We start from the raw sequence: 22279 nt of genomic DNA on the forward strand, positions 1-22279 counted from the left end.
CAGGACACATGCTGGGGGCTCTGTGCTCCGTGACAGGGGCCCGCTGATTTTAGTTACCTCCCCCGGTGCCTTCTCTGCCTGGCATGGGACACGCACTGCCTGGCCGTCGGATACACCGGGGGTGCGCCAGCTCTGGTGGTGGGCCTGCAGCGAAGACTATGCTGCGCCTGGAGCATCATGGTTCACAGTTGTAGATGGATGGGGCCGCGCTGTACCGGGCGACTCCCTGGGAGTATTTCCAGATGGCAGCATGCAACCTTGACAGTACTAAGCCACAGAGGAATGGAAAACAGATCAGCAGGTAAGGAGGTGAAAGGCCCTGGGTGTGAACGGGTGTGATGATGCGGAGGGTGACTTTAAGGCCAAGCCGGGAGGAGGACGAGGGCCAAAATATATTCACACCCATCCGCCGGGGGCACAGGAGATGCAGAAATCTCAGATCCAGGGAAGGCAGCCTAGCAGAGACAAGGGCGACCCCCGGGAGCCATTCAAGACATATAGGCCCCACTTTATGGGTGGCAGAGTTCCCAGTACGGCCACAGACCGACCCTGGGATTTCACCAGAATACACAATAGACTTAAGCAGAGGCGGGAGCAGTAAATGAGGTAGAGCCTCTTGGATCAAAATGGCTTCATACCGTCCCGTAGTACCTCACTTAACCTGCGTCACTTCTTCTGAGAGTCAACTTACTCCACATGCGAATGGCCGCGGGTGGGGTGCTTTGTACTTGACCTAGAAAAGGCTTTTGATTCCCTCGAATGGGACTACATGTTTGCGACCCTTGAACGGGACCTGTTGGGCCCTACCTTATTGCAGTTGATCCAACTGCTCTATACGAACCCGATGATGAGAGTGAGGGTGGGTCCCTACATTTCTGAGGCCATCCCAGTGCGATGAGGCAGGGCTGTCCATTGTCCCCCCTCCTCTATGCACTGGCGATGGAGCCACTTGCGGAGTCCTTGAGAACCCAACTACAAGACGGCATTCCACTAGGCGGAGAAGTGCGCACAGTATCGCTGTATGCAGACGACCTGTTGATATATTGCAGAGACGTCAGTCAGATCTCGGAGGACCTGGCCTGTGTTCTGGGAGAGTTTGCATCTATATCCGGTCTAAAAGTTAATGCCGCTAAATCCAAGCTGTATGCCTTTGGAGCGGAAGTCTCAGATCCCGGATCGGCAACCACAGGACCTCTTTGACGGCAGCTTAGGCAGGGCTTTAACAGCCATTCGCTCTCAGATGCTCATGACATTATTTTTATGTTTTTGTTTTTAAAACATTTAAAGAAACGGCATTGTTATTTACAATGTCAATAGCTTAATCACTCTCAAATGCGAGACCTATTGCATTTGCACCCACACACAGAGCCACACACACAAAGCCACCCACACACACAGAGCCACCCACACAGAGCCACTCACACAGAGCAACCCACACACAAATAGAGCCACCCACAGAGCCACCTACACACACACACAGTTACCCACACACAGACAGAGCAACCACAGTGAAAGTGAGTTAGTGAGATAGAAAGAGTGAGGTAGAGAGATAGAGAGTGAGTGATGTAGTGAGTTAGAGAGAGAGTGAAGTTGTGATATAGAGAGTGAGGTAGTGGGAGAGTGAGGTAGTGATCTTTTTAGAGAGAGAAGTAGTGAGATAGTGAGGTAGTGATATAGATAGAGGGGAGTAGTGATGTATAGAGAGTTATGTAGTGAGAGAGAGTGAGGTAGATAGAGAGTGAGTTAGTGAAAGAGTGAGTTAGTGAGTGAGAGGTATTTTCTGATGTAGTAAGATAGAAACAGTGAGTGATGTTGTGAGGTAGTGAGATAGAGAAAGATTGAGGTAGTGAAAGAGAGAGCCTTTATCATAAACAAATCAAATAGACATTGAACAGCGACAATAGTTGTGGAAGCCTCTTCAAAATGTAGGCTGTACTTAACATCTGCAACGTTTCAACTCGATCAAAAAACAAATTCTGAAGCCAAATGATGGATAGACAATCCCTGAAAAAGGACCTCACCACTCAAGATCTGAAGAGTTAAAACTGGGTGGACAAGCTGAGGGCAGAAATCCTTTTTTTAATTTTAATTTATATTTTGTTACTCGCAGACTATGTGGTTACATAATCCAGGTATGTATATTAAATCACTAGTGGTAGAATCAGTATTCCAAGATGATACGGACAACTTCCTGACAGGACCTCGCTCCGTGTGAGTGCACATTGGGTTTGGACGCAGCACTGCAGGAGTGTGGCAGGTAAATGAAGTGGCAGGAAGGGAAAGTGAGAGCGATTCCAGAAGGAGGGATAGTAAATTAAGAAGGAGAGGAGGAATCCAGACTAGCAGAATGACGGCCAGGAGAAAGTGACTGGGATTATAAAAGGGGAGCAGGCTGGCAAGAGGAAAAAAATACAGGGGTGTATGTTGCAAAAAAACAACACAGCAAGACAATGAACCTCGACGAAGAAGCCCGGTGTGATGGAGGAGGGGGAGGAACGTGGAAATGATGGAGTTCTCTCGAGCCTCAATTTCAATACACAACTAAGGAAAAAGGAGTCGGGGTGGGGGGGGGGTGGAATAACGCAGCATGCACCAAATCAGCAGTGTGAAACCTGCAGATGTTGGTGCTGCTGTGCCAAAGATAAACCTAACATTTGAGAAGCTTTAGAAATAGCCTTGCTCAGTGCAGTTTCTTCTGCAATTTTTGTGATCTATTAATTTAAAAAGTAAAAATGAGAAAATTTCTAAAGTAGTGCTCGAAGCGTGACTGTAAATCACCCACACGTTTATTCTTTCATATAGTCTCATACTGATACAATTAATATGCTACACACACAATGACTCTATACCAATGTATATATCTTCTGTACAAGATATGTATTACACCCGTTATTTATAGGTGTATGGTGCGATAAGTTACTAAGACCGGATATTCGATTTTGTGCCCCCAAAAAATACTGGTTCATACAAATACTATTTTGCAACTCTACTCTTAACCATGCAAATAATAAATTGCCGCTTTGAGAAAAATGTGACATAATCATAAATCGCCTGAAAATAACCAGTGGAATTAAAGTTCTCCAATTAAAAGGATGGTAAAGAAACTGCTCTGGAAGGAACAAGTACACGAAAAGGAAGTAAAGATATCTAATCGGAAGCACCAAATTATATTTACAATAAAGCCAACCAAATGTGAACAATACAACTCAAACGCGACTGCTGCTGTTTCTGTCCTAAACATCCCACGTGGGTATGGTTAGCAAATGAGTGTCTAAAGCAGTCCTGGCTTTCCTTTTGAAATCTATACTATCTAGTCAGATACCACTAAAACACGACATTTTTTTTTTGCATCTTTATATAGCGCGAACTCGACCCAAAGGTTTTGGAGCGCTTTACATAGCACCGTATTTACATTACACATTCAGGCACGGGGAGATTAAGTGATTTGCCCAGAATCACAGGATGTGGACGCGACCTCGAGGCTCGAACCCTGGTTTCCTGCACCAGGAGGCGGCAGCGCAGCCGACGGACCACATCCTCTCCCTATGACATGGTTGCGTTCAGGAGAAAGGGTGGTCACTCTACTCATGGGTATTTCATGGCGTTAAACAGCAGGGTGGTGCTAATCTCACCTGGTTTCTAACACCACGGTGGGTGGTTGCCATGAATCTGGTGGGATTCCCGCCATGGATTCACAAGGAGCAGAAAACCACCGCAGGGAACTCTATGGCTCCTGTATGTTCAGTGACGCCTCTCTTGCGTGCCAAGCCTCGGTTTGAAATCATTCACAGAGTCGAAACAATGTGTAAACTGTAGCACAAGAATGAGGGTGTTACCGGCAGACACCATTTCACGCAGTCACATCTTATGCGTTTCAGCAATCGTCAGTCAGCGGGGCGCCGCAGATCAGATCACCACAGGGTGGTGGATGAATGACAAGGGGCGTTTCACAAAGGGACGCGCACTCACACCTTGTAGCTCGCGCTACAGCACCCTCTTTGTGTGCTAAAGGGCCGTGGGAAGAATATATTACACCCGACCTCCAGTCACAAGATCGTGTTTCAATGCGTATAGAGTATAGGAAGGCGGCTATCAAATAGCCGTCAGATGTGAATGCGCCGCTCATCAGCACAGTGTTTGAAGTCGCGGTTTCTGCACCCCTCGTTTCATTTGATTCTTTTCTGACATGTAGGGACTTGTTCGCTGAGCTTCTCTTGCACACACAAACGTGATCTGAATGGAACAATAACAACTGGAAAGCAATTGTTCTCAATAAAAATGCCTCAAAAGAAAGGCACAAAACGAGCGCATTATTTGCTTTAAAGGATAAAATAATGCAAGTACATAAAATAAAATGGAAGGGGCAGGCAACCCTGTACAGAATTTTTTTTAATCCCCTTTTTGCTTGACTCATAATTTTCTGTTGCATTTTATGTGTGAACAAATATATACATGACGTTGTGTGCAAAATATGGACACTCGTGAGTTGCTCACCGAAAACTTTTAAACGAGGCGTGTATTAAACATTGAGAAATGCGCTCAGTCCTTCTTTATGGCAGACACGCTGGTGAAAATGGCAGCAAAATGGCCACATTCGACTTAAAACAACGCTGAGACTCGAACCTTACCAACTACACCAACCAAATCTTCCATGTCTCTGCTACCCAACAGGTTAACACAGCCCACCGCCATTTGTACCGAGCAAACAAAGTCCATGGTCGTTTAAAAACACATACGATAATTAAAACAAGGAGATCAGGTGAGGAAGCAACGCCGGGACACCACCGCCTTTCTCCGAGGCACAGCAGAAAATGCCTCGGAGAAAGGGAGTGTCCTTTTCGGATTGGGGGGCGTGTTTTGCTGTTGTCTCCTCCCTGAGACTTCTCGCAAAAAACACGCCCCCCGATCCGAAAAGGACGGGGCAGGATTAGAGTGACGGGACCTCTTCTCCAATGGCTGGCCAGCATTTACTAGGCCAGCCAATGGAGAACAGGGAAGAAGAGGGGCGGGTTCAAGCCCCTCTTCACCCAAGTCATTATGTCTCGCGAGCGAGACTGCGCAAGCGCAGCCATCGCTAGCCGAGACCTAAAAATGAGGTAGAGCCACTTGGGCTTCATATTGATCTATTTGCACCTGCACCACCAGCTCTCTCTCCAGGAGCCAAGGAGAGCGACTCAGAGACTCGCATAGCACACCGTGCCTTGCACGCAACAGCATAAGAGCGGGCCCTGGTTCCCTGGGGGTGCTTCGACTAAGTCTGAAACTCAAGTGAATAGATGTTGCAGCCATCACCAGATGAAGTAAAGGGGTGACGAGATCTCCCCCTCGGCGCAGGAACACTGCAATAGGAGTCCCCATTTGGGGGCCACACATAGGGCGGGTACACCGGTCGTGGAGACCGGATGAACCAGGTTTCTCCTGTGGTTTGCGTTGGTGTGGGCCCCCCGTTTTAAATTCTTCTACATTCAACGCAGCGTTTCTATCCTGAATTGCTGGGCCCGATACAGTGATGTTACTGGCGATCTGAAATCCTCACTGCGCGTGCAGTCCACAGGGACATGGTGGTTCAACCGTGCAATATGGCTAAGGACAAAGCACTACTCCATCCCGGGAAGGTAATCATGACTAATCAATACCGGACAATGCTTCCCTGTTGGCTGCCATCAAACAGTTGCGGGATGTTATTGATGCAAAGATGGGTGCAATGGTCTCATAGGTCACATTGCTCCTTCGGGACTACAAAACACAGTGGGGCAGATCACCGAGGTGGAGGCCCGAGACTCAGGGGTAGAGGATAAAGTCACATCCCTGCAGCAAACGGTGTCCAAGCTTACTCCGGTTATCAGGGAGCTGGCAGCATGAGTGGAAGATGAGGAGGTACAGGCACGCCGTAACAACTTACACAATTCATTGGATTTCATGAGGGGTGCAAGAGTTCGTCAGTGGAACGGCTCCTAGATCACTAGCTCCAAGATTTGCTACTGGCTGGAACCCTCTCCCCTTGCTTTGTCGTTGAGCTGGCCCATAGGGCTCTGGTGCGACGCCCTTCCCCAGGTACCAGGTCCAGACTGGTCATTGCTATACTTTTTAACGATATGGACAGAGACACCATCCTTAAGCATGCCCAGCTCGAAGAGAAAATCCTGCATCAATCACATACCATTATTATATTTCCAGACTACACCAGGCTGGAACAGCCACAGTGTCAATCCATTCAGAGTTAAACATTCGGTACATGCTCCTATATCCTGCAAAGCTTAAAGCGATATATTAATCTCAGACATTCTTTTTTGATTCACCTGAGGAGGTGTTTCAGTGGACTGACAAAAGTATTCATGTTAAGCCTCATACCCCTCCGTACACAAACTAAGACTCATCTCAGGGTGACAAACAGTGCAAGACTGCAAAGACTCCGCTAAACGTCGCAACAGGTCCATTTCATCATGGAGGGGAACCAGCCGACAGACTGACAACCCAGCGGCTGTAGGGGAGTTCCTAACCTCTCAGACATCGAGGTGCAGGCTCTCCTAAGTAACAATGCTGGTAGCCATGTTGTGGAAATTTAGCTTGCAAACTGAACATTATCTGCGCCATCTTGCCTCTCCCCAGCGCCACGCACAGCGAATGCACGGCCGCCATTTTAGGCACCCCACTCTCTCCCCGCTCATTGTCAATCGCCAGCGCGGTCCCCTTGGCGCTGCAAGCATCCCCCGCGCGCTGGCCACCCCCGCTCTCTCATACAGGCCATAAACCCTCTCTTTCTGCGCGACCCTGCTACGGAACCACTTCCGACCGACATCCCATACATGGTCATGCCTCTCCCTTGATAACCCCCTTCCTCTGCGCCCCATTGTCCGAACTGGTCCCAGGCCCTCACCTAGCCCTGCGGATACAGTTTATTGCCCCTACTGTAAGGGAAACACCCCACATCAAAGGGATTACAGTAGATCAAAGCCCCTACTCCCTGAGACCCGACCGGTCGCACCCACCCCCAGGAATTGGCGGAATACCCTGCTGCGCAATAGCCATCTCCTACTGTGGGTGGGGTGGGAACTTCTACTGTATCTATGTGTGGGAACGGATCTGAACCGGGGTTTCAGGGGATATTCCCCCGCACATCAAGGGAATCTCAAGAATGTACTATGTGTAATAAAGCAATAAACCAGTGTATAAGAGACCAGGTCTCAGAGATGCAGTTAGAGCACCTCGTGACGATACCTTGCTGTCTGATCTGATGTGTTCTGCTCCGACGGAATAAAACTTTGTTTCCTGCCTTCCAGTCTCCGGCGCCTGCCTCTTTTATTGGTAAATTATCGAGTGGTATGAGAGGCGATTACCGCCGGGCAATTACTTGAAGGGATACCGACTGAAACTGCCGCTACCATTTAACAATTGGCGTCCCAAACGTGGGGCCCATCAGCGACACGTGGATCCAGTGGGAGAGGTCCCGACGACAGAGTGAACGACTGCAACGATCGGGAGAGCTCCTGCCCAATAGACCCTCGTCTGGCAGCCGATCATCCGAACTTCACTGGTTCCGAGCAGACCTCTCTCGAGTGATCTACGGTCCTGACTGGGAACCATCAGGAGTGCCGCGGCAAATACGGAGAGTAGAGGACGATCGGGCGCTGGAGGCGGAAGACGAGAAACTGTCCACGCGGTCCGGGTAAGGTCGTGATACACGACAAATTGAGAAATAATTGATTGATTGTTTGAAGCTTTGGAATACTAGTATTGCTCATTGATTGTTCTTTTTGAGATATTCGCTGTCTACAAACGGGGAGGAGTAGAAATACACTCTCTCTCCCTTTGCAAATAGTGAAGGGTAGGTAACGCAGACTTTTGTCCCCGTTGAAACCCGTCGTGCCTATCTTTATCTCCCCATTGATTGATTGTCCGAACATTGATTGTTTTGAAGAATAGTGCTTTTTGAGATATTCTCTGTTTGCAAATAACGTAGAATAGGAATATTCTGTCTAGTCTTTGCAAATAGTGAAGGGTAGGTAACGCAGACTTTTGTCCCCGTTGAAACCCGTCGTGCCTATCTTTATCTCCCCATTGATTGATTGATTGATTGTCCGAACACTAGTTGTTCGATATTGGTTCTTTGGAGGTATTCTCTGCTTACAAATAACGAAGAATAGAGATATTCTGTCTAGTCTTTGCAAGCAGTGAAAAGATAGGTAGTGCTGACTTTTGTCCCCGTTGAAACCCGTCATGCCTATCTTCTCCCCACTGATTGGTAGTTGGTTCTGCCCGGACCGCTTATTAGAGGTGAACCACCCGGCTCCACTGGAAGGCACCCCTAATAAGGACATGTTCACTAAATATGGACTAGTCGCCGTAGCCTATAGCAAGCTGTGGCATAAATATACCAAGAAGGACCCCGAAAGTCAGTGGCCACTGATGGGATCCTTCGACGACCATAAGATAGAAGCGCTAGAAATAGCACTGCGTAGCAATAAGACGACGCCTACTATGCTTGACAGTATCGGCATGTGGCGCAAAGAAGCGACGCAACGGAAAAAGAGGGAAGAAGTAAAAGCAGAAAAGGAATTACGAAAGGCAGCTCACCTTGCTGCTAGAAAGTTAGAAGAAGACATAAAGGAGAGAAGGGAAACTAAACTAAGAAAGGAGCCCGAAACCTCAGGCCAGTACGCTGTTAGGACCCCTTCTTTGCTCTACCCTGAGTTGTCCTCCAAGCAGCGAACGAATGACGAATTACTGTTAGGTCCCCCGATCATCTACATGCCCCCTCCGTATGCACCCTCCCAATCAATAGTGCAACACCCACAACCCCCGAACACGAGCGAAAGCAGTACAGGGGCCTCGGCCCTCACGGCCTCCGCGCCGGCTGAGCCTCTTGTGCCGAACCTAACGTCGACTACAACGCTAGACGACCATGGGATAGGAAAGAAAGAGTCCACCAGAATGAATCGATTAACTAAGGATGAACGAGCAGGAATTGACAAGATAGTAGGGACGCTGGTGGAGCGAAAAGAAAGTGAGGAGTATATAACAGACGTGTATAACTCGTATGCCGACAGCCGCAGACGACACTTCGTCGTACGGCTCTGTTATCACGCCCTGAACGCATACGAGGATAGGTACCACGATAAGGGTCCCGAAGGCTTAGCGGCCCTATATAGGAAGGTAGACATTGGGGAAGAAAGAGAGGGCGATGTAGCGAACCTCTTCACTCGTACACTCGAGGTCTACCGACACCTTAAAGAACATGGACAGACCACCAAAACAGAAACCCCCATAGCAACCAAGCCCCAGGGAGGAAGGGCCGATGCCATGATGCCCATTAAAGAAGCTGCCCCCTACTGGGTTCCCCCACGGGGTCAGGGAACACACGACGACATCAACAACCCAGATGCGAAGGGAAGGGTTGTATATAACTGGGTCTATCAGCCGTGGGACCGGCAAGATATTTTGACTTTTAGAAAGACTCTACCCGACTTAAGAAAGAACCCGACTGCCTTCTACACGGAATTGGGTACAGCCTTAGGCTCAACGATAATGACGTTAGCAGATATCGACTTGTTCTTTGGGCTATGTCTGCCGGCTGATGTGTGGAAACAAATCCGGAAAGTTGACCACGCTGAGCCGTTCGGATATACCTGGGTACAACTCGATACCATAGATAAACAGCGAGAACCAGGACAGAAACCCCCGAAAGCCATCTTAGAGCTCCCAGACAAGATTGTACAAAAGCTGAAGACTCTAATCCCAGAAAGAAAGGTAGACTGGTCGATAGTGACGGCTTGCCGTCAGAAACCCCAGGAAGATGTGTCTGAATACTTCTCCCGATTCGAGACTGTGTTTTCCGATTACAGTGGCCAAGACATGACCACCGCAACCGGACACCACCTCTTTGTCCAGAATTATGTAAAGGGTCTGTCACAAGAAGTTTCCCAGAAGCTACAGACCAGCGAGAGTAGTTGGGCAGCCTCCAAACCCGCAGCAATTCTCCAGATGGCCCAATACTACGAAAACCAGAAGAACGAGAACGATAGGGCGTCAGAGAAGAAGAAAAAGGAATTAAAGGAGAGGGTGATGATAGCACAGTTGCAAGGGGTGACCATCGGAAGGGAACCCCCAAAAGAGAGTTACCAACCAACCGCCCCTAGAAAGCTACCCCCTAGAGACCATACACCTGCACCCTACAACGGACGGAGAGACTTAGATGGGAATCAATGCGCGTTCTGTAGAGGGTTCGGACACTGGAAATCCCAGTGCCCGGTCCTTCTGGAAATGAACAAGAATAGGGACCCCAGAGACACAGCATATGACCCCAGAAATAGAGGACAGGGACGAGGGCACACGAACAACACCATTAATGACAGGCCAGGCAGACCAAACACCTTTGATCGCCCCCGACAAAACCAGTATCAGCAGTCCGACTACGAAAGCACCCATGACTTCGCATAGGACCGCCAGGGACAAGAGAGGGATCCAGTCGAACTCCGTGTTGACCAGCAAGGTCCTTACGTCACCGCTAAGGTCTTGGGCACAAAATCTCCATTCCTGGTAGATACTGGGGCGACACGTAGTGCGTTATCTAAACGACTGATTCCTAGGGCACCCTTGTCTGGCTCACACGTAACCTCAATAGGCTTTGACGGAACGCCCTCCACTAACCCCTTATCAGCACCAATCTCCTTTGACTTAGAAGATAACACCACTGACACGACCTTTCTGCTCTCCTCCAACACCCCCGATGCTATTATGGGACTTGATTTGCTGAAGCATTTTCGAGCCACCATCAGATGCTCCCCAGACGGAGTTCGAGTCATCCTACACGATAACCCAGATCTGTCCAGACCCTGTCACACACGGCGTATGCTCTCTATAACCGATGCTGATATGTCCCTACTCGACACATTACCTTCACATCTATGGGCTAAAACCGACTCAGATGTAGGGCGCATGGTGATCGACCCGGTACACATAACCGTCCGACCGGACGCAGTGCTCCCAAAGCTTCCACAGTATCGGATATCACCCGAAGGCGAGAAGGCATTGGTGGAAATCATCGAGTCCCTGGTCGAGGCAGGAGTGGTAGAAGAAGTAGTCAGTAATGTTTGCAACAGCCCTATCCTACCCATTGTAAAGAAGCAAGGTGAGGGGGATGAGAAAGCCTACCGTTTCATTGTTGACTTGCGAGAGGTTAAGAAAGTAGTCATACCCCAGTACCCCGTAGTCTCAGACATCACCACCATCCTCACCCTGATTCCATCCACTGCCACCATCTTTACTGTTATTGACCTCAAGAACGCCTTCTTTTCCATCCCCATCCACCCAGACAGCCGCTACCTGTTCGGCTTCACTTTAAAAGCCCGTTCGTACAGATTCTGCAGGGCACCCCAAGGCTACACTGAGAGTCCCAGTATTTACAGCCAAGCCCTCAAGAGGCAACTGGATGCAGTCCAACTACCCGATGGAGTGGTGTTGATACAGTACGTTGATGACATTCTTTTGGCGGCCGACACCACTCCTCTTGCCGTCACAGCCACCATTCACCTCCTCCGCTTCCTTGCGGAGAACGGTCACAAGGTCTCCAGAAAGAAATTGCAATTCTGCCAGCCCCAAGTAACTTATCTAGGCCACCTACTATCCAAAGACGGGAGGAAACTTACCCCTGACCGAATTCAAACCATCCTAGAAACCCCTGTTCCCAAAACTCAGAAGCAAGTACGATCCCTAGTGGGCCTCACCTCCTTTTGTCGACAATGGTTGCCAAACTTCAGTCTTACCATAAAGCCTCTGCTTTCCCTGCTGGCTAAGGATGTCCCCTTCCCCCTCCCCTGGACACCTGAATGTCAATCTTCCTTCAAAGAATTACGAAACGCCCTCTGCTCGGCCCCAGTCCTAGGAACCCCAGACTACACTAAACTTTTCTCCCTCTACACCCACGAAAGGGAGGGATGTGCGTTGTCTGTCCTAACCCAGTCCATAGGCCCTAAGCAACGCCCTTGTGCCTACTTCTCTGCCACTCTTGACCCCGTAGCCAGAGCTCTGCCCGCCTGCCTTCGAGCAGTAGCCGCCGCTGCTGTCTCTATCCGACAAAGTGAGGGGATCGTGCTCTCGAACCCCCTCACGGTATTGGTACCCCATGCTGTTGACACCCTCCTGAACCAAACCAAGACTCAACACCTGACTAGCGCACGACTGACTGGTTATGAACTGACTCTGCTTGCACCCCACATCACATTGAAACGATGCACCACTCTGAATCCAGCTACACTACTGCCTCTCCCTGATGCTGACCCCAATGCATCCCCTATACATGATTGCGTGACCCTCACCGACGAACAAACCAAGAGTAGGGTTGACCTCCGGGATACTGCCTTCCCGGACCCTGACGGAGAACTGTGGGTGGATGGCTCATGCATCAAGCTCCCCGATGGCACCACCTCAGCTGCCTATGCAGTCACCACAGCCCGAACAGTTGTTGAGACAGCCCGCATCACACAGCGATCCGCACAGGCGGCGGAACTAATTGCTCTTACACGAGCCTGCATCCTGGCAGCAGGGACAACCGCAAACATTTACACAGACAGTCAATACGCCTTCGGGGTAGTTCACCACTTTGGGCTCTTATGGAAAGAGAGGGGATTCTTGACTTCTCATGGCACACCCATCCTGCATGGAGATCTAGTCTCTGCCCTGACCGAGGCAGTCCTCCTCCCCACACGGTTAGCTGTGATCAAATGCCAGGCACACAAGAAGGTGACAGACATTATAGGACAGGGAAATGCACTGGCTGACATTACTGCCCGAACCACAGCCGAGAATAGGTCCACGACCCGTATGTACGTGACCAGGTCACAAACTGAGAAATGGAAGGATGCTAGAGAAACAATTAGGGATATCCAACTAGCCAGCACACCACACGAGTTAACTGAATGGGCCCGGGTGGGATTGAAGGACGATGACGGTTGCTGGCGAACCAAAGACTTGAACAAATGGTTGTTACCAGATTCATACTTGATCCCCATGCTGACCATGGCACACTCCCCCGCACACATAGGGTCTGCCCCCATGATCGAACTCACCTCTAAAGTCTGGCACAACGACAAAATACCAGACTCAGCCAAACGTCTAGTCCAACAATGCCTAGTATGCCTCCAACACAACCCTGGGAAAGGAACTGCTGTACCCCGGGGAGGGTTTGGGGTCCCCAATCACCCCTTTGAAGTCCTACAAATGGACTATGTCCAGCTAGAAAGGTGCCAAGGTTTGAAGTATGTACTTGTCATTGTGTGTGCCTTCAGCAAGTGGGTGGAAGCCTACCCAACCCACGACAACACCGCTATGACTACCGCAAAAGTACTACTGAAGGAATTCTTCCCCCGATACGGCCTTTGTCGAATTTTGTGGAGCGACAATGGCCCCCACTTCGTAGCCGAAGTTATCCAACTCATCTTAAAAGGGTTGGGTGTAAAACAGAAGTTCCATGCGGTCTTCCATCCCCAATCTGCAGGCCTGGTTGAGCGACACAATGCCACATTGAAGCTTAAGATAGCAAAAATAGTCGCCACCACAGGGCTAAGATGGCCAGACGCTCTCCCACTAGCATTGCTATCAATGCGTTCCACCCCCACCAAACACCACTTAACCCCCTACGAGGTCGTCTTCGGGCGGCCCATGAACCTTTGGACTGCACCAAAACCGACATCCATCCACGACGTCCCGGACGTCCTCATGTCTGACTATCTGTACAATCTAACCAAAACGTTGTCTATCATCCATCAGCAGGTGCTGCACGCCATTCCCGATGTTTCCAGGGGCCCCGGGCACGACATCCAACCTGGTGACTTCGTCTTAGTGCGTAACTTCCAGCGCACCAAGAGTCTGGAGCCCCGGTGGACGGGCCCCCTGCAAGTCCTGATCACCACCCGAACAGCTCTTCGAGTGGAAGGGAAACGCAATTGGCTGCATGCACACCACTGCAAGAAGGTATCACCGACCCTGACAACCACGGACAACGTCACCGCCCAAGAGGAACTTCTGGACAAAGACGACCATCCCTGAGCCGCCGCCCGGATACAGAGACACTTGAATTGATTGAATATCCCGATCCCACTGTGCCATCCAAAGAAGGGTATAACTTGCGACGAAAGGAGAGGACTTCGGCTAAGCAGACCACAGGCTAAGTGGAAATCTCAGAGCGGTAGCCTAGTCATCTCAAAGGCCACCAGGAGAGAAACTAAGCAAAGTCTGTGGTTCTGCCCGCTACCGAGTCTCTCGAAGGTGATGGAAGCAACCGGACGTCCGAAGATCCCCTACAAAAACCCAAAGACTGACCGAATGCACAGCTTTAAGACTATAACACTTTTATTTACCCTTCTCTTTTGCCTTCTCCTCATGGTCACCTTCTGGATCATGGAGGAGAACACACCCGCTCATAAGACATTGCTGACTACCGTTCAACCTACCACCACGAAGGAGCACCATCTGATCTCACTTTCACCCCAACTCCGAGAAAGGCGTAAGGAGTTCTGGAATAACTCTTTTGTGCAGTTGCTCCACCAACACAATCTTGCCACCAACGCCACTAACTGCTGGATCTGTGGATTGCTACCACATGCCACTGGGCACTCAATCCCTTTCATCCCTTCACCTTTTTCTGTCCATGGTTCCTGCCTCGCCTGGCTGATCCTTCTGCAGGAGAGCTACAAGGACAATGCCACTTCCGGCAGAACCATGTCACACTTCTACCATGGGTTCTGGATGAACAAAACTGGTAGAACTTCCGCCCTCTTCTGCCCTCTGAGATCGAACGCTTCCTTTCACATGGACATCCCTGCCAAAGAACGAGTTGAAATGCAAGTGTTCAACAATCCAGCCAGACCCACCTTCTCTTACCTCCGAAAACGGACGGCCGCCACCCTGACAGTGGCCCTGTCCGTCATCAACATCACTGGATCTGTATGCCTCGAAGGCCTGGGGGCACAGCTGGTGGGCCACAGCTCCTGCCTCATCATCCGAACATTGGACTCAGTTGACCCACCCTCCTTTGTTGCCTCCCCGAATATGTACTTCGTCTGTGGTACTAAGGCCTACACCTGGCTCCCGAAAGGTTGGGGAGGCACCTGCTACATCGCCTTTGTCCTTCCTCCAACGTATGTGGCTCCAGCAAACCATCACCGACAGAAACGGGCCAAAGACATTGTGCAGGCCGACTCCACCGGAGCACAGTTCATGGACGCAGTCAAAGGCCTTGTTCCACTCTGGGGCCCAATGGCAAACAGCCGTGCCATCCGCCACTTAACCCAGGCAGTCGAAACGGCAATGAACATTACGGCTGGCGCCCTCGCCAACAACACCGCCGAGCTCCAGGCCGTCCGCTTAGTGGCCCTTCAGAACCGCCTCGTTCTAGATGTGGTTCTGGCTGATCGTGGAGGAGCATGCCGCATCATTGGGTCCAGCTGTTGCACCTACGTACCAGACAACTCACCCTCAGTCTACAAAGCAATTGAACACCTCCACAGACTGTCCACAGAGGTCCATCAAGAACAAGAAGAATGGTCGCTGGGGAGTTGGTTTTGGGACGCTATTAAAAGTTGGGGATGGAGGCTGTTTTCATTTATTCTAATACCAATTGTGATACTATGTGGATGTTGCTTGGGGATTCAGTGTCTGCCACCTTTATGTTCGCTTTTTATGAACTGCATCTGCCCTAAGACTTTGAACTTTGAAACAGAGCGGATGAAAGCCCTTTATGAGGTGGAGGTCCGTAGTTTTATGGGGATAAATCCGAACTAGACAAGCTGGCGAGATATGTTAAAAGGGAGGACTGTGGAAATTTAGCTTGCAAACTGAACATTATCTGCGCCATCTTGCCTCTCCCCAGCGCCACGCACAGCGAATGCACGGCCGCCATTTTAGGCACCCCACTCTCTCCCCGCTCATTGTCAATCGCCAGCGCGGTCCCCTTGGCGCTGCAAGCATCCCCCGCGCGCTGGCCACCCCCGCTCTCTCATACAGGCCATAAACCCTCTCTTTCTGCGCGACCCTGCTACGGAACCACTTCCGACCGACATCCCATACATGGTCATGCCTCTCCCTTGATAACCCCCTTCCTCTGCGCCCCATTGTCCGAACTGGTCCCAGGCCCTCACCTAGCCCTGCGGATACAGTTTATTGCCCCTACTGTAAGGGAAACCCCCCACATCAAAGGGATTACAGTAGATCAAAGCCCCTACTCCCTGAGACCCGACCGGTCGCACCCACCCCCAGGAATTGGCGAAATACCCTGCTGCGCAATAGCCATCTCCTACTGTGGGTGGGGTGGGAACTTCTACTGTATCTATGTGTGGGAACGGATCTGAACCGGGGTTTCAGGGGATATTCCCCCGCACATCAAGGGAATCTCAAGAATGTACTATGTGTAATAAAGCAATAAACCAGTGTATAAGAGACCAGGTCTCAGAGATGCAGTTAGAGCACCTCGTGACGATACCTTGCTGTCTGATCTGATGTGTTCTGCTCCGACGGAATAAAACTTTGTTTCCTGCCTTCCAGTCTCCGGCGCCTGCCTCTTTTATTGGTAAATTATCGAGTGGTATGAGAGGCGATTACCGCCGGGCAATTACTTGAAGGGATACCGACTGAAACTGCCGCTACCATTTAACAATGTCCTAGCTGGTGCCTCTCACAAACTCAGAAGTGTGTATTCCTATAGGTGACCATGCACCATTCCCCCAGATAGGTTGTTTGTGTTGAGCATTGGGATCCATTGGGACAGGCCGGAAAGGGATCCTTGTTGGGGTCTAACAATGGTCTGCCGCGAGACGAAGATTTCCAGTTCCCGAAGTATAGGGAAGGGGGTGCTAAATGTTTGTTTTAATGTAGAATTTATTGAATCAAGATGGATATCATGTTTTTTGTGCTCTTCTTGATAGTTTTAATTCTTATGTCCCTGCCCAGAGCTCGCTTCTTCACATGCCCAGCATAGATATTATCACACAGCCTGGGCACGAGTGCCCAGTCGCAGTCTGGTCCTGCGGACTACCTCCGGGTAGTGTTGTGGAATGTGAATGGCCTGCTTTACATGGTTAAGAGAGGAGCAGTCCTGAAGCAGGCAAAGCAGCTGAGGGCAGATGTCTTACTCCTATAGGAGACTCATCTCATCAGGAACAAGGTCCCATGCCTGGCTAGATGGGGGGTTCATGCAGATCTATCACTCGGGGTTCACAAGGGGCTCTAAGGCTACAGGTATACTCATCAGGTAGAAGGTTCCATTTCAGCACATCAAGATATGGACAGATAGATATGGCAGATACACTACAGTAGCGGGTATGCTTTATGCAGAATCTCTCACGCTACTAAGTATATATGCCCAACCACCCCCCTTGGACTCTCCTTTCTCAAATTAATGATGGGGCTCTGCGTGAACTTCCAGATGGACTGATAGCGTGGGGGGTGACTAGAATGGATTTGTTGCCCGACAGCAGATAGCTGGCATCCTTAGAGAGCCCCTTCAGAGACAAGGGCAACACATGTATCCTCCTTTATATTAGCACTGTGTCTCACAGATGTGTGGAGAGCACACCACGTGACATAAGGGGAGTTGCACCTTCTTCTCGGCTGCCCACAGCTCGTACTCTCAACTCGATTATTTTCTTGTTCCACACAACCACATACACAGAGTGTCAGCTATTATGGTGCTACCCAGAGGATGGTCAGATCACTCGTCAGTGGACCTGGGACTCCACAGTTAAGCCAGCCGATACAGAGAGCGAGACAGAATTTTAATAAACACAAAAGATCACAGCCAACGTCAGACCAAATTAGGGGCACAATTAAAGAAAGTCTCAAAAGGGCACCCATGGTATATGTCCTTGCATAAGTGCAGCTATACAGCTTTTGTGAATTCCCAAGAATGAACAGAAGTAGGAAAAGAAATAGTACTCCTAGAAAATATTTATTAACTGCATTTTAGCATGAGCAAATTTGCATGTGTAGATTTGCTCATGCGAAAATCTGAGTGTTTGCAAGTTCACTTTCCCTCCAACCACTTTGTTCCCAACTCTGGAAGAGGTTTACGTCTGCCATTGTCAGGAGTAAATTTGCAACATTTCTCAGTATGGGAAAAGATTAGAGAAGAGTTGTTGAAACCCCTTAAAACATGCATGTTAGTAGGTTTGTTCAGACTCAAAAGGGCATTCTAACCCTGGAACGATTCCTTACCAGTACCTTCAGCCCCAGTATGTAGATCTGCAGAAATGTGGCAACATAAGGGATCGCAAGTGTTCAAATACTACTATGGTATGAGCCCTTGCATAATCAGAGAGGCTCTATCAGAGCTCTTATATAATGAGATTGTTGCCATCATTTCTCACTGCACTATTAGGCACCAAAGGGGCAAGTGGATTTTGTTGCAGGACAAGTAGATTTATGAAGCAACCTGCCCCATGGACAAGTAGATATTTTATTAAATTCCACACCCCTGCCTACATGCCCAAACTCAGAGATCACCTCCTGGGAGCAGTCCTGTCCATAGCAGCCAAGGCCATCATGCCGCCGGATTGGTGCCATGAAGAGATCGTGGTTTCCTCCAAGCCGGGCCACCGGGCGGATGACCGCACTTCGTATCACCCGATATCCCTATTAAACTTAGAAGTTAAGATCTAGGCTAAGGCACTGGTGAATAGGCTAATAAATCATATTCTAGACCTGGTCCACCCTGACCAGTCGAGTTTTATGCCCCACCGGGTGACCCATCCCAATATCAGGCGAGTATATAATAGGATGGTACTAGCAAATAGGCTGGAGGATCTGGCGGTAATCCTCCTGGCAGACATAGACAAAGCAATTGACTGTGACCTGAGAGCATTTTTTCTCCTACTCCAGCACCTCAACTTTGGTCCAAGGTTCATTTCTTATCTCAGATTGCTATATAAAGACTTCACAGCGTCAGGGAGGGTGGCGGTGACCAGGTACAACACAATCCCTATACAACGGGTGACGTCGTAGGGCTGTTCCCTAATTCCGTTTGCTCTTGCCATGGAGCCGCAAGTGGTGTGGGTAAGGATGGATGCACATGTGTGGGGCTTTTAGTTAGGGGAGGGACTGTCAGACAGGATAAGGCTATACGCTGACAGCGTTCTCTTTTCTCTTACGGTGCTGGACACCACGGGACACGCGATATTGCAGTCATGCACATATTTGGAGAGACCGTGGGCCTACACATAAACGCATTGAAAGCTACAGTATTTGCGGTTGGCACTGTCCATACTTGCACGTTTTTGTGTCCCCAGATGAATGCTAGTGTAGAACCAGTGTTAGATAGCCTTAAAGAAGACTTAAAAATGTGATCGGTGCTCCCCTTGTCTTTGACTGGATAGTCAGTGATCTTCAAAATGTTGTCTCTGCCCCGATTCCTTTACCAGCTACAGAACTTCCTGTATGACAATCCGAGACAATGGTACCACAAACTGAATTCTATTTTAATGCATTCTTGTGGGAAGGGGGGGGAGCCCTTGCACTGCCCTTAGCAAGTGTTTCCAGTCCACCTACTGAGGGGTTATAGCAGCAGCAGATGTCAAGCCATATCATGTGGCAGCTCACCTCCTGACCATAAACAACTGGTGGCATGTCATACAGGGTGATCCGGCATATGTATTACACAAATGTGCAGTAGGTACTACTCCACTAATCACATATCTGTATGGTGGGGGTAAAGGCAATAGCCATCCCCCAGCAATTACACTAAATGTATGTCGTTCAACACTTAGACGTATAAAATGGTGGGGCAGTCTAACGGAGTAGATGCCGCGACAGCATGGAAGTCTACTTCCACGGGTAGCACCTTAACAGGATTCTGGAAATGCGATCTTATTGGGATTTCCACTTTGGGGAACGTTACGCAAGGCACAATACATTCCACCGATATTTTTAGCTCTGCCATGCGCTGACCTCTTATATAACCACTCTGTGTGACCATCCCAAATTCAATCCATTAGGCGTAAAACTTATTATGGGTGATCTGGGTGACCATAAAGTCGCAAAAATGTATCAGACGCTTATATCTAATCAACCAGATGTATTTGGCGCCCTTCGTGTGGTATGGGAGACTGGTGTGGGGAAGTTGGAAAATGAAGACTGGATGGAAGTCCTGGAGATACCACGGGAAGCAGAAATTGCGGCCAGGATTCGGCTGATCCAGTTCAAATACCTCCACAGGGTTTATCTTACACGTCATCTGCTTTGGTGCCTGAAGGCGATTGCCTCCCTGGCCTGTCTCCGCTGCGGTGCGGGAGAGGGAACCTTTCTGCAAACAGTATCGAGTTGTCTGGAGTTGGGTAAATTCTGGCAGGGGGTGACCACATGCCTGGGTAGGGTCCTGTCTTGCCAGATCCCGTGGGACCTGAGATTGGTCCTCCTCTACATCCCAGATGACCTAGGTGAAGATAGACATAAATTGTCCTTACTTTACATGAGACTGACAATAGCCAAACAAGATATTGCTAGAGAGTGAAAAGAGGCACCCGCCCTCCCCCCTGTCGTTGGCAGTGTGGAAGAGGGAGATGAACCATTGCATGGGGTTAAAGCTAGCAGTATACAAGGCAAGTGGTTGCCCTCTAAAATATCCAAAAATCTGTAAAGGATTGGTGGAGTTCAGGGGAATAGAATTAGAACCGGTCCGTCCAGTACACCACTTATTGGATTATGAAATCTGGGCATTTTAGGGAGGGGGTGGGGGGCGGTATGAACAAGGGTGAGATGACAAGTTTTTTACTCACGTTGCATTTATGTGTGGCAGCAAATTTGAGGGGCGGGGGAGAGGGATTGGACAGGTACATTTTGTTTATATTGTTTATTTGCTCTTATTTTTATTTTACTATGTAGGCCGTGTTGGAAATTTCAAATGCGAAATCAATAAAAATGGTGGGAGAGGGACCTGGCAAAAAGGGGCATTTTCTCAAGGCATCATCTTAGAAAAACACTGCCCACTGGGATATCGAAACTCAACCCACACAGCACCGAAAGGTCTCCTAGTTAGGTTGCTATAAAACAGAAAGACCTAGGTGTTTTCTGTATCCCAGAGCTTGATAAGAATCCTGATAAAGCTATAGTGCACCTGAGCATGCTGTGAGCTATAAACGGAGCAAACTGCTCTCCTCACACTCTGAGGCGCAACTCTTGCTTGGATCACTGTGACCGCACGTATTTATCACACACTGTATTCTTTTTGTTGTTTTTACAGGATGCTTTGAAACATCCTTAGGATGGCCTACTGATGCATCACCACACATTACAAATACATACATTGTTGTCATTCTATCTCCCCAAGCCCCTCAACACAGAGAGGTCTTCCATGCATACCCACCTGAATGATGCGGGTGAACCAAGTTAAACAAGGCTGATTTGTGTATGATCGAGTTAAGGTTCTTGCTGATGACTGGTGTGGACCGGATGAGACTTTGTAAATCGCTAGGTTCTAATAAACTATGCAGGGCGTAAAAGGCAGTGATGAACCCCACAACGATGCCAGAGATGAACATCAGCCAGGACACCTTGAAGAGAAAAGCCATCTTCCCTCTACAGTATTCTTAGCTCTGCACAGTAGAAACCTGAGAATACAAACAAAAGACAGAGGTGGATGGTCAGGCGTTCTAGAAGTACATTTAGGGTTTCCGTCATAAATCTGTACTCTCAACAGGCTCTCAAGATGCACAACTAAAATATCAATGATGTATCCATACATGCCAAAAACTCTGAGCCCAACATTGCTCTTGGTCATTAGGAAAAAAAAAACAATCATATGTGTGACAGACTGAGAGATGTTTGATAACTGTAGTTATGATCCGTCAAATCTATAGGAAGGGGAGTCTTAAAATAGTTCTTCCCATTTACACCTTCACAGACATTTTTGGCACAGACAAGGGTGAAAAGCTGCTGAACAAAGGTAACCACATTTGGAAATTAAGCCACGCTTGCTTTTATGTGTTGCACATTGTACAAAATGGTGATATTCCATTCAGCGTTTTTTCTAACTGTTAAGTTGAATCCTACCAGATTTCAAAGGCATATTGGGGTCATGCTGAAACCTTACCTAGTAATGCAATCCACCCATTGCGTACCATCAGCTTTGTGTTTTGTAACTCTTACTTGCTTTATATTAGCTGGCTTTATTAGTTTTAGCCCGCCCAGCATGTCTTTGTCCCTCCCCTGAAGGCTAGCCTATTTATCACCTCTCTGATTAGCTCCTTGTATTCTTCCACAAATGCTTGGTTTCTGGGAACTCTTTTGGGTCTCAGCT

At 49.0% G+C, this 22279-nt stretch overlaps 1 protein-coding gene across 1 annotated transcript in view; it reads right to left on the bottom strand.

Annotated features, from left to right (window-relative positions):
• The window catches only part of LOC146856431 (glycoprotein-N-acetylgalactosamine 3-beta-galactosyltransferase 1-B-like), a 189907-nt gene extending 168321 nt beyond the window's left edge, over positions 1 to 21586 (bottom strand). Inside the window, exon 1 of the mRNA XM_085654580.1 lies at positions 21347 to 21586. Coding sequence (XP_085510706.1) covers positions 21347 to 21551 — 205 coding nt within the window. The 5' untranslated portion in view covers positions 21552 to 21586. The remainder of the gene's footprint in view (positions 1 to 21346) is intronic.
• Between the last annotated feature and the right edge of the window lie 693 nt (positions 21587 to 22279).

The sequence above is a fragment of the Triturus cristatus genome, chromosome 4_1 (assembly GCF_964204655.1).
Source record: "Triturus cristatus chromosome 4_1, aTriCri1.1, whole genome shotgun sequence".
Lineage (NCBI taxonomy): Eukaryota > Metazoa > Chordata > Amphibia > Caudata > Salamandridae > Triturus > Triturus cristatus.